The 14,256-nt window shown below is 33.2% G+C and overlaps 1 protein-coding gene across 4 annotated transcripts; it reads right to left on the reverse strand.

Annotated features, from left to right (window-relative positions):
• Positions 1–3,284: 3,284 nt before the first annotated feature.
• LOC119980570 (probable BOI-related E3 ubiquitin-protein ligase 2) lies at positions 3,285–5,477 on the reverse strand. Of its 4 annotated transcripts, XR_005463901.1 has the most exons (5): positions 4,902–5,477; positions 4,729–4,814; positions 4,238–4,584; positions 3,563–4,160; positions 3,285–3,459 (listed from the first exon to the last, which is right to left on the reverse strand). XR_005463901.1 is itself a non-coding variant. In XM_038823321.1 (4 exons), exons 1-4 carry the CDS (start codon positions 4,946–4,948, stop codon positions 3,627–3,629), a joined length of 1,014 nt encoding a protein of 337 aa, XP_038679249.1. In that variant the 5' UTR covers positions 4,949–5,477; the 3' UTR covers positions 3,303–3,626. The 4 variants fall into 4 exon arrangements, 3 of the variants coding, with proteins under 3 accessions (XP_038679249.1, XP_038679250.1, XP_038679251.1); XM_038823321.1 differs by having other exon boundaries at positions 3,303–4,160; XM_038823322.1 differs by having other exon boundaries at positions 3,303–4,160; positions 5,015–5,476.
• Positions 5,478–14,256: the final 8,779 nt, after the last annotated feature.

The raw sequence follows: 14,256 nt of genomic DNA on the forward strand, positions 1-14,256 counted from the left end.
GTAGGTTTAATTTTAGATACCAACTTATGGTTTATTTAATAAAATGTCCTACCAACTTTTGGTAGGTTTAATTTTAAACACCAACTTATAGTATAAATGATTATTTGGAAAAGTGTCATCTATCAACTTAATCTATTATTGCCAACTTATGGCAAATTAATAAATGAAATCAAATAAGGTCCATAATTCGAATAAAGGGAATCAACTCATGATTTTCTTAATTGAAATGACCTATATTCAATTTTAAACTCATATACTTATAATAAATAAATAAAAATCCAAATAATTAATGTCCAAGTTATACATGTTAATGGGGGTGATATACTCAACATAAGGGCCAAATATACATACTTAAACAAAGAATAAAGAATATCTTAAGCAAAATCCTAAAATTATTCAAGTTCTCCTTGATTCCGGCCCAAATGATGTTCAACTCAATCCAAACCCAACAAATAAACACAAAAATGGGGGTCAATATGGGTATTCAAATATAATATCAAACCAAACACATACTTAAAGATTTACATATACATATAAACATATATACAATATATGCATATACACACATCCAAACTATGTATAAATACACACATACCGTACACATATAAACATAAATCTCTAAAAAAACCTATACAAATTATTCCTAATGTTGCCGGGTTTTGAACAAAAAAACATATATACAAAACATCAATTATACTCAAACCGGACATCAAAATATACTCAAACAAACAACAAATATATTCAGTATATTAGCATGCCATATTGACTGATTATGAATGAGTCAAATCCAAATCCAGTATTGCAAAACCAAGTCCAAATCCAGTACCAATACCACCGATTATCATTCTATATAGAACTTGAAAATTACAAGACCAAATCCGGCTCAAAAACCAGCAAATCTATTACAACTAGCAGGGTAAAAACAAGGAATAACCTTAGTCAATCAATATCGAACAAAACAAAAACCCACATCATGAACCAAATCTACGAGCAAAAGGTTTGAACAATAACGTAAACATATTGGCAACGAGTCCGAACAAACACATAGAATAAAACCAAATTTGAATCAAGGAATTTGAGTCATTACCTTCTCAAGGAGACAAAAAAAACCAAACTTCTTCTCTTCTTTTGCTCGGTTGCTCTCTCCCAATCTCCTCCTTTCTTCTTTCTCTTCTTTTTTTTGTTTTTGCTTCACCAAAAACAAAAAACCAAAGTCTCCTCCTTTCTTCCTCTCTCTCACGCCTCCTCTCTTCCTCTCTTCTTTTTTTTGTTTTTTTCCCTTCCCAAAGTCTCTTCTCCCCTCTTCTTATTCTTTTTCTTTCCCCAATTTGTGCCACATTTCTCTCTTTGTCTCCTTCTTTTTATTCTTTTTCTTTCCCCAATTTGTGCCACATTTCTCTCTTTGTCTCTTTCTTTTTATTCTTTTTCTTTCCCTAATTTGTGCCACATTTCTCTCTTTGTCTCTTTCTTTTTATTCTTTCCCCAATTTGTGCCACATTTCTCTCTTTGTCTCCTTCTTTTTATTCTTGGCTTTTTCTTTCTTATTTTTTACTTTTCCATTCTTCTAGCAAAAACAATAAAAAGATTAAAACAATTCTCTTATTTTTAGATATTTTCTAAGATTTGATCTTATTGGGTCAAGATTTGAGTATTTAAGGATCCAAGAAAGGGATTATGAATATCTATGTGCTTATAGGTCAAAGAAATGAGCTTTTGCATTTTTTGTGTTCTTTTCCTATTTTTTTCTTTTTCGGATCGGACGAAATCCGGTTACTACACAGTGCCTGACTCAAACTCATCAAATCTCACCAGAGGAAAGGAAACCCAATGTGGGGTTTATCAATCCCCCCACCTAACACAAGGCAAGACAAGGAAAATAAAACCAAATAATGCATGTACTGAGACAATAACTGGCATTGGTAGCAATTAAAAGAGTACCAAATCAACTTTTTTCTTTGTGTGTGTGTGTTTAAAGTGGTAAGATTAGAGCTGGCTACATTAATTTACTGCTGACTTTGGTTACATACATCATTGCTGTGAAGATAAGTTAAAACCCATAAATGGTGTCATAGACAATTCATGAGATTAGTATTTTGATTAGAAAAAGAAAGAAGGGTAATTAATTACACTTCACCTTATCTTTTTTGCTAATTACTTTCAAACATTTTTGTTCCACTGGTCCCATGTGAATTATATTTATAAAGAAAGAAGAAGACACTTATATATCTGTCACAATATCACTACTACACATCTAGATTTTGTGCATCCTTTAACATCTTGTGATACCATTCTAAGTTCTAATCTAACCACCCCCCCCCCCCCCCCCCCCCAATCCATGTGACCAGACAGTCCTATTGATCTTCATTATTATTGAATTTGGGATTTCTTCTATTATTATTTGGTAAAGTTGATGTAATTAAACCCAGGATGAAAATTTCAATTTCAACACTTTAATCACAACATATGAATTTGAATCTGATAAATTATAGCTCCTTGAGAAGCCAGATTCTGTGTTCATGCCCACAAACATCAAGTAGATTGCAAGGGATCTTGTTTGTCTTGACTCTTGAATGTACACACACACACATATATATACATGATCAATTTGAAGATTATTGTATTGAGAGCCATGACAGCTAAGTGAATTTAAAAGCTGCTGCAGCATTGTGAAGATGGTGAGTTCCAAATTCCAATGTGTTATCCATAGCTGAGCATGACTATATATGACATATTGACATTGTTTTTGATACATACACATAATGGGATTGCATTGGACAGTGTGGTTGTGTACTGTCCATGTGATCACAATCAGATTCCACCTTATCTTCCATGCTATGCAACAGTTGAAATTTGATTAATTATATCTCATTAGATTTGATCATCACCCAACCTGTTCCTGAACCCCCATATATATATATAATATCCAAGAAGTAGTCTTGAACTTTCTTGTAATTAAGTACCTATTTACCTGGCTAATTGTAGTAATGGCAGTAGAGAAATCTAATTAACTTTTACTGGTACATATTTCTTTTTTAAAATACCAAAACTACACATCCAACAATATGCCACTATTAGTCTAGCTAATACCACTAATTTTACCCAAAGAATAATACCTTTTTAATCTACTTCCAATTTTAAAAATACAATCCTAAATCCTAATCCTAATCCTAACAAACTGATTTTTTCTTTTAAAAATTAATTAAATAAATGATTTCATCATGGACAACAAACCTATACAATAATTTCAATAAAAACACTATAATTTCATGAACAAAATCATCATGAGAAAGGGGACAATAATTAACCAATAAAAGAATTTATGTAGAATTAAATTTCATCACAAAAAAAGAAAATGCCTCTACCCATTTGGCCATGTACATTACCTCTTAGGTTATTTCACTCCAAGAGAGGATCCAAAAAGGCAAAAAAAGAGTCATTGTTGGGGGTACTAGAGAACATCTTCACCCAAAATGCACCAAAAATAAAAATAAAAATTTATTTTAATCATCATTATTTAATAATCTCAAATTTTTTTTTAAAAAAAAAAACTTTTCATTTTTACCATTGTTGGGAGTTGGGACTTGGGGGGAATTCCTGGGACATGGGCTCCCCTGCATTGGGTGGCGTCAAGACAGAAACACTTCCACACTGGAATTTCTAACGGAGAGGCAAAGTGGGCAAGCATATGCCACTCTGTCACATTCTGTACAGAGACAAAGGTGCCGACACGGCAACAGCACCACCGACGCGATTCGTTTTCGGCACGCTTTGCAACTCGGCCCGGACTCAGTGACTCGTTCCGCGTCGATGTAAGCCGACTCGGCGTCCTCCGCCTGACCCTCTACGCCCCCAGCGCATCCTGTCCCGTCCTCCCCTCTCTTGCTGTCCTTCGCGAGTCCCCCGGACATTATAGCTTGCTGAATCTGCGCCTGCAAAGATGCCGCCGTCGCCTCCTGTGCTCTTGCCTTTGCCTGCCAAACCTGTGACTCAACGCCTAGTTGCGCTGCGCGTGCCTCCAACTCTGCGTTCCGGCGCCTGGCCTTCTCCACTTCGGTCTCCTTCTCTCTCAGTCTCCTGGTTATGGATTCCTCTGCCGCCCCCAGCAGCGCACGGTAGTGCCTCTGCCGTTTCTCGGCTAATGTGCGCCTCAACTGCTCTCCCTGTAGAAAAGTCATCAACTCCATTTCCGCTTCTTGAAATTAAAGAGAAACCCAATTGAATGAGACGAAATCGTTACCTGGGCTTGCAGGAATCTGTCTAACTCGTCTCGCTGTCGTTTGATTTGCATTGCCAAATCTTCTGATACTGAAGACAATAAGCCGCCGCCTTGCGATTGACATGCAAAATTCTGCTGTTGCTGGTGATAATGGTGATTTTGTTGTAGCTGTTGCTGCTGTTGTTGGTCACCAAAAGATAAGCGGAGGCCAGTGGAGATAACATTTTGCTGTGGGTGACTGTGAAGCTGTGAAAGGTCGATTAGCTGAAGAGGTGGGGTTTTTTGTTGCATAGTGTATGTGTTGATTGGGGCGGTGATGCCAGTACTGGGTGTTGCTACTTCTCTTCCTCTTTTGCGTGGATTAGATACTGTTGATAAACACAAGAGCAATCTGAGAATACACCCTCATCAATTTTCGACCTCTGCTTGGTCTGTATTTCAACGGCAATTGGGGTAGCTAAATATAGATCGATATTTATGAACAGGAAGTAAAAACTAATTCAATTAATTACCTCCATTGTTGAAAAACATGTGAGATTGATCAAGAAATCCTCCCGGCTGCGGTTGCAATGAATAATTGTTCGGTTCTTGTCCGTTTCTGCACATGGGAAATGACGGGAAAAAAAATCAGAGAGGAGAATGAAAAGAACAGAGAGAAAAGAAAGAGAAGGGAAAGTAATGAAACCTGTTTAAGAGAGGAACGTTGGAGGGGTATTGAGCTTGAACAGCCATTAATAGAGACGCGATGAATTAACCAAAAAAATAAAGAGAAGTGGAAGGGACTAAATAATCAAGTACCTTAACTGGGTAAGGTGGTATATGTGCGAAAGAAAAGCAAAATAAGAGGGTGGAGCAATGTGAAGGCCAGGCCTAACACAAAAGAAACATGAAACAGAAGCCAACCCAAGACAAGGCGGATTCTTCAATAAGAGAGATATGCCAAGGCCTAACTGTGTTGATGATCAAGAAATACTATTCTCTACCTCGATATCAACATCATCATCATCATCATCTTTGTTCTTCACCCAACTGTTTTTCCATTCATATGCCCTGCCTTTTCTTTTCCTTCTCTGCCTTCCTTCCTTATGCTTCAATTCGTTGTTGGGAATATATATATCTCTTGATATAGATAGATAGATAGAGAGAGGGAGATATGCGATTGAAAGGAATCAGTCCAAGGGAAGGGAGAGACAGACACCTTATTCTGCTCTTTCCTTCTTTCTTTCTTTCTTAGTTTTGTTTGTTGCTTTCTCTTCTACTTCGGGTGGGGAGGGTTGGCTTTTTGTTATCAACTACACAACACAATACACCCTATATTTAATATTTATATAAATAAATAAAAACAAAATTAATAAATAAAAATAATAATAAATGGCTTTGGTGATTTGTTACCCACTTCTCACTCTCTCCCATTTTTTGTATTTATTATTCTCAATTAAAATTAAATATTAAATACAGTTTCTTTTCTTTTTCCTCTTCTTCTTTTTTTTTTGGGTTAAGAAGATAATCTATAAAGTTTGATTTATCTTTAATTGGTGGCTTATTTTTAGGGTTAAACTAATTATTATGTTTTTTGGTTTCATATCAAACACTCTTTACTTCTCTCACTTGTCATTCTTATCAACTTAATTATAATATGATATATATATATATATATGCATGTTTTTAACTGATTTTTAGCAGTGCAAGCCTGACTGACCATATGCATATAAAATGCCTGAAATGTTTGTCAAGAAGCACAATTTATGGGCTCAACAATTTTGAATTCTATATTTTTGGGAAAAAAGAGAAACTAACTATTGAATTCTTATTAACCTACAAAATTGGGATTTTAAGTCTCATATTTTCAATCCGTTCTAAAAGGATAAAACCAATTTTTTGGGTTAAAAATATTATAAATTTTGAAAAAGAAATGGTTTTTAATTTATAAATATTGCTTTCAGGGAAGAGCTTTCCAGAATCATTCAAGTCCCAGAAAACGCTCGCTTGAGAACAAAATTGATTCAATTAGAAATTAAGAATAAAAAATTTTTAAAAAAATGAGGTGAAGATTAATTGCTTCAAGCTACCCACTTCTCTATTCACATCGTATGTTACATCCGAGCTGTTCGGCATATATGTTGATTGAAACTCTCTCTGTCATTGTTTTCTTCACCACCTCTCGTTCCTTTGTAATTCTTTTGTCTGTGTTTTATACATATTGCTTAATTTTAACAACACAAACATAATTAGATAACCATTATGGGAAGAATCAATTTTACCATCTTATCTCTTTCAAATATATTTTTTTTTTATACCAAGGAGGGGATAATCCACAAGAACAAATAAAACTAACTACTCAATAGTCCTGACTACACGCCTACGCCAAGAGACCCCAATAACATCTTCTCTTAACATCTTTATAATATCCACAGGAGGTTGATGAATGACCAAAACTCCACGATCATGCTGAAGAGCCTTATTATGTCTTTCCAATATTTACTCGCTTAATTTACTTGTTTTATTATGTTTATGTGTGTTTATGGATCGGAATTTTGAAAAATTTATAAATATAAAATATAAGTAATTTCAAACGTTTGATTTTAATTTCATCTTAAAAATTGTTACTTAAATTTCATCATACTGTTCATATTTAATTAACACTAATTTTTTTTGATGAATTTAATTATTTTTTAAGGAAAAGACTATATTCACAAAATTAAAATACATATATTTATGAATTTTCTAAAATTTTTAAAAATATTTTGGTGCACTGGTTGGTAGAGTGCACAGGATCTATACCCTCAATCCATATATCTATATATAATATTTCAAAACCCAACAAGAAAAAAAGGGCACACGATCTAGAGCTCCATGAAATGGCGCTTTTTCGAGATTGAATGAAAAATAAGACTTTGAACAAAAGTTGACAAATCATGTAATGAGAGTCAATTAATTCAAAAAGGGCCAAGTCAAGCATGCATCTCCATGCATGTAATGAGAGTATTCAAATTAAAGACTTACTATAATTTATTGAATTATCTACTAGTAATTGGGTTTTGTCATTAATATTGTCTAGTCCCGGTGGAGTCTAAAGAGGTAGAGAGCAAGTAACTTTCCTGTGCTTTGGGGGATTAATGGTGAAGGCAATTTGAGTAGAAATTAACTTCATCAATCAACAGAAACTTCTTTGTGTTTTCTTTTGGGGCCAAATTAAACGTCTTGTTAATTAATCTATCTATACGTGTAAAGCTAGCTGTACAAACCAAATATAATTGGAATATTGGACAATTCTCTGGCGTACCAATAAATGAATTTTATTATCAAAACTTAAACATCACTAGACTAGCTAACCTAACCTTTAACTTGTAATTGAGGGTAAAATCTCACCCAATAGTTCCCCTCAATTAAACAATTGAAAAATATTTATGTACATTTGGATTCTTTTTAAAAGTTCTATCAATTGAATTCGAACCCAAAGTTGGTCATTATAGCTTTCAAGTGAATCAATTAAGTAACTTGGTTAAGGTTCATCAACGTACAACTAAATGTGTGTGTGTATATATATATATATATATATAATTGGAGTCATCATTTCCAAGTGTGTCATTAAATGTGGCGCATTTTCTCGGGTTGAAGAATGGTAGACAAACAAATTTTGGAGACATTTCTTTAAACCTAATCCAACCATTCCCTTGACCCACACACCCGGCCAGGCCTGCCTTTTATCATTTCTAGGTTTTCCCATCCCTTCTTCTTTTTCTGTTCTTTTCTTTTCTTGGACTTTGTGTATTTCTTGTTTTCATATATTTATTGCATAACTCCACCATTTCTTCAACTTCAATAGTTTACCCACTACTTCATTGTGCTTTTCTTCACACACCAAAAGCACTCCTAACCAGTAACCACCACCCCTAATCACAACCCACAACCACAAATGTTAGAATCTTTTTAAAAAAGAAAAAAGAAAAAGAAAAACATGTATTAATTGTTCACTATTTACTTTCTTGTTTGGTGCATTATTACTACCATGCATGCATATCTAACAAGCCAATCCATATCACATATTTTAATGAATAATTTGATTTACAATTTTTTGACAAAAGAAGCTTGCGTGTATATATATATATATATATATAATGTAGAAAGTAAAGTACTACTTTATTTGATGATTACCGCTAATTAGGTCCTAAATAGATAAATTTAGCGTACCAAAGGTTTGAAGAAAGCAAAAAAGAGAGGAAACATATTGTCCATGATTTGATATACCAAAAGTAGCAATCTATAGAGATATGCACATCCAAAACAACTATTAGAAATTTTTAACAAGTTATAATCGAGTAGTGGATCATGAAATTATTGAAATCTTTTATTAAAATTTGATGGGATTTCTATAAAGAATTCAAAAAAAAAAAAACATGGGTGGTCAAAAGTCCAAATTAAGCACAACTTTGATTTAAAGATAAAGATTATCATTACAAGAGCCTTAATTAAATGAGTATGCTTTGTTGGAAATTAAAACAAGCAATTATGTCATACTATGTAGGAACAATAAAATGATTTTTGTGGCAAATAAAAATGAATTGAAAGAGATATGATGACGAGCTACTTCGATTATGATACAAAGCCAACCACATATATATATGTCTATATATATATATATATATATATATATATGTACATTACAAAGTCTATGGTTGTAGCTATCATTTCATTGTAACCACTATTAGAGACACAACAAGCCATGACCCATGACCAATTCAATTTGTTCTGTCCACACTCACAAGCCAAAAAAAATTTCTCACTCTCATAATTATTAATCACAATATGTTTTTTTGTGTGTATTGGTATTCCTTAATTTTAGCTTTCAAGAATCTCTCAGTATGGGGGACCAATTACTAAGATAGCTAGTTGGGTTTCTGGATTGATGAGGAGGGGATGGAGGAATCAAGCCATCACGGGTTGGCATTTCTTTTGGAGTTACTATTAATGTTGCAATATGTCCATATGTTGACTTGTTGAATGCATGTTATAACTAATAAAGCTTCTCCATCTTCTATTTTCCAAGGTGCCATGGAATATATTTAATTGCAATTATTTCAACAAAGCTTCCTCCTTTTTGCTCTTTAGATTTGCATATTCCATTTAGAGTGTGAGAGAAATTATTGAAAAAGATTTACTTGGATGATAAGTCAGTTGGTGAATTTTTTGGGCCAAACTGTATGGACTAGGAAAGTCTTGAGTTCGATTCTCTGTAGGAGTAATACCTTTGCGCTCATATGTTAGACTTTGACCCAACTTATATATCCTGTTGTCGGATGAGGAATTTTTGTGCTCGAGGGCCTAATGACTCGAGCTTAGACCCATATCGGAAGTCTAAAGGGCAAACTTGGTGTTGTTCTTAGTTTAAAAAAAAAGAAATTATTTAAAAAGGGTTATTTTATTAGTTTAGAAGACAAATTTGACTCATCCCCAGACGGGAAAATAGATGGTTAATTGTACGTAATTCGGCACAAAACACAAATAGGTAGGCCAATATATAAATTAAATTCATCGAAAGCACAAGAGTTTCTTGTTGCCTACGCTAAATTAATCAAATGCATGCCTTTTGAATGTTGAATGAAATTGCTAGCTGGAAAATTAATTATGAAAACAAAATCTCTACAACTATTGACAGTGATCGCCTGATCGGATTGGTTGTATGTATGCAACAAATAGTATTACGTTATCTAATCACATTGAATTCCGTTATTATGTTGTCTAATTACATGTTATGACTGATTATGGTTGAATTTGTTAGGGATACATAGTGCTGCCACGAAGTTAGATGCCACTATAATAGATGTTGAAAACTCTAGAAATTCCTTATATATATATATATATATATATATATATATATATATATATATATAGAGGATTTCTCATATAAGGGTGTAAAATAAGGGTGATTTTTTAATGATGTGGATGAATGAGATGAGAAGTGGGGTCCACTATTTTGAGTCTCATATATTTCAAATCAATGGTGTAAATATAGACCCTTATTTTACACCATTACATTAGACCCTTATGTGAGAATTCCTCTCTCTCTATATATATATATAAGAATTCTCACATGTCTACTAACTTTACGCACTTCAAATCCAACTGTTGTAGTACAACACAAGAAAAGTGGGGACCATACATTTGCTGTGAGACCCACTGCATCTATGATTGAAAAATAAGTGCTTGAAATTGGTGCGCATGTGAAAATTCGTTTATATATATAAAAGATATCGGGTTTAGCCCTAAACCTAAACCTTAAATTTATATATAATCTAAAATAATAAATCTAGAGATTGTATAAAATGCCGATTTTTTCTTTTTTGAAAACACCTACTCCAAAGTTTCTACATTTAGCAAGAAATCGCCAGCTATACTAAATATTTCTCTTATTGTAAGAAAAATATGCATTTACCTTTTAGTGATGAAAAAAAATTGTGTATTTCACTGCTTATTTACAAAAAAATATGATATGTATCATTCATGTATATGTGTGCATACATGCATGTTTATAATTAAATAATTACAAAAAAGATATTTGTCCCAACAACTGAGATTTAGGGACCTAGTTGTTGGGACGAATATATGGTCCATACATCTCAGTAACTGATCCATACAACTCAGTAACTGAGATCCCAATCAACGATTAGCATAATTGACATAATTAAGGCATCTCCATTTTTTTTGTGTTCTTGAAGATTGGACCTGGAATTTATGGTTGCCTGGCAGTGTAAGCGATATAATTTCAATGCTTTGGTAAGGCCAGAAGAGACATGTGAGAATATAAAAAGCACACACAAAGACTCTCTCTCTCATGAGTTATTCTTAGAGGCTAGAGCTTCTTTTTCCTTGTTATATATAGAATCCAACAAAGCTTCCAAACCCAAACCCCCCACTTATCAAAAGAGAAAAAAAAAAAAAAAAAAAAAAACTCTTCCAAAACAACAAACTATCAGCCATAACTTTGTCTTTGTACTAGCTGTCTATATATATTACATCAAAATCATCATGGCATCTTCGACACAACTTTCATGTGAAAAAGTGAAACAACAAAAAAAGTTATGTAAACAATAAGTCATGCACACGCAATCTAGCTCTCTCTTTATCTAGATATACTTGTTCGTCTTGTTGGGTTAATTTGTTTGGAATGAATAAGAGCATATCCTCACTCACACACACACACACACACGCATATCAGTATATGTATATATTGTTCTTTTCCTGTCGATTCTCGTTTTTGGGCTTTCTTTTGGCTTTATATATACGTAGTTTGAACCAAATCATCCAATGAAGGCTAATGAGAATATATATATATAAGAATGACATGTTTGGTTTAGGTCATTTTCCAAGGACAACCTTTTTTAATTTGTCTTGCCTTCTCGGAACTTAGCCTATAACATGGACTCTGCTCCACCGTTCGTCTTCTCCCCTTCCCTAACCTTCTCGTCTTCTCACCTTCCCAAAGTTTTGGTTTTCCTTAATTAAAAAGTATTTGCTTAATTAATTACTTTTGTGGTAATTTATTGGTTTTGTTTCTGATGATATATTATTGCTAGCAGTGATGAATTAGAAGGAGGTGTGCAGAGCCTTAATGCGTCATCCTCTTAATTTTGTAGTATCCTCCTAACTTTGCACTAGCAATAGAGAAGTCCAATTCTCCTTCATCAAAATACGAATCCAGTGGCAATGAATGAATAACGTGTCAAGAAAGATTTTTAAAATATGAAAACTCATAAACAATAATTATTATAAATAAAGATGTAATGTTTTATTTATTGAATTTATTAGTAGCAATATTATCTTCATGTCATATAAATAACCCAAAAAAAACTTTCTGGGAAAGCTACCCCTGGACCCCATCTGCTTAATCGTGCCTCCAGTCATGGATCCGCCATTGACAACACAACACCTCTCTCAAAGTAAATATTATATATAGAATTGTGAATCAATCAGTGTTTTCTTTTCTTTCCCTCCACGTTGGCTTTGCTTTCTTGTTGCTTCTCTATTGAGAGTAATCTCACCCATTATTGCACACCAACACAAGTTTTTTACTCTCCAAATCCCCATCCTCACTCTACACACACATATGTATGGACTATGGATAGATTTTTGCTATAATATTTTCCCAATCTAGTGGTTCAAGGGGATATTAACTAATTTAATTAATGGGGAACTTTTCAATTAATTTCTTAGGTTTTTCAAACTCATTAATCCAGCAATAATCTTCATCTTATATATACATATATATATATATATATATTTTTTTTCAACTTCTTATCACATCACAGGCATGATTCATATTCGTTTATCATCCTTTGAAAGTTTGGACCCCTCTCTATTACTTTAATTTCTGATATATGTATTTATATATTATTCTCAGTATTTATATATTATTGAAAACAATTTAAGGACTACAATATTATTGCAAATGGGGTCACATACTTGGCTTTGTATTTGAATGATATTTGGGCTAGGGCTAAACTTATAGGACCAAGTGCAGGAACACTGGTACCCGACCCATTCAAATACCCATTCAATTGAAATCATGTGCTCTTCATGCCACTTTTCGACAAATATATATCTCAAATACAAAAAGTATTAATTACTACAAAAAAAAAAAGTACCCAAATTTATGTATTTTGTCTTGGAATTTGAAAAATGCGCGGAGAAGAAAGATTGACTCAACAAACACGTGAGGTATTGTTTCACATTGGATCAAAAACCCATGTGAGTTTTGCCTTTTTTTATTTATAAATTGTTCTCTTTTTTATATATATTGGGACATGATTTGAAGGGGTTGATTAGCTTAACTAGGAACCAACCAAGTTAAAAACTCCTCTATATTCTTAACACTTTTTAATCAAATCCTCTCTACTTTATCTCTAAAACAACCACCCGCGCACTTCTTTCAAATTTAGAGAGGAAGAGTTGGTGATCTCTTCCACTGCCTCCTCATCTCCCCCAACAATTTTTCAATACTTTTCAATAAATTTGAATCTAGATCTGTTTGTACGATTGCTCAAATTGTCAGATCTATTTTGCTCACGTTGTTTTTACGTTTCTTTGTTTAGTCTAATCGGATTTATCCTGATATAGTATGTAGTCTGATATTTTTTCGGTACAGTCCGTCATAATCCGATATAGGATGGTGTCGTCCTTTTCTTTTGATGTAGTTATCATATTGTGCGATGTAATATATCTTTATGGTGACTCAAATGCCTTTAGGCCTCAGATTCTCGTACCTAATTTTATTGAATTTAATTAGCACTGGAATAGGCATCATTATAGACAGTACCAATGGTCCAATACACAAGCTAGCCATGATTCTCACATACACATGACATGTAGTGAAGAAGATTTTTGTCTAAAAAAAGAAGAATATGCATGTATAACTATAACCAAAACATCAAAGAAAATGATGCTGCTTCCCTTCCCAATCTGATGAGCTTTTCTTCATTATTTAACTTTCATTTTTGATTGGTCTCTGTGTAGATCACCCACTACCAATAGATTCTTAGCTAGCTGCCTTTTCTTTCATCTCCAACATAATTATTGTCCATTGGTTTAGTTAAACAAATCAATTAACTTCTTTTTTTATTTTATTTTATTTTTTTGATAAGAAGAATGAATTTAATAAGAATAAAGGGAAGAACAACCAAGCGAGGTACAAAGGAAGACTAGAACCAGACACAAAACATGCATGTGATGTGTGGAAGTCTCTTGAGGAAATTATTAGGTCTTGAAATTGCTTTTTTTTCCTATGCTATTGGTGTGGATCCAAATGTTAATTAATTGTCTGACATGTGTTTAATTAACAAAAACGTTGATCATTACTTTGTTAATCATCATCAAATGAAAAATTCTCCACTTTGTGGTGACATTTGATGATATAAATTAAAACCCATTTCTTCAATTGGATTGGAAATGGACCTCTACTCTTGCATTATCAAGAACCTAATTGACACTAAATTTATCTAATTGTTAATAACAAAACACTAAATCATTATTACAAAGAATCATGA

This window comes from Tripterygium wilfordii, chromosome 16, assembly GCF_013401445.1.
Source record: "Tripterygium wilfordii isolate XIE 37 chromosome 16, ASM1340144v1, whole genome shotgun sequence".
In the NCBI taxonomy this organism is placed as follows: Eukaryota; Viridiplantae; Streptophyta; class Magnoliopsida; order Celastrales; family Celastraceae; genus Tripterygium; species Tripterygium wilfordii.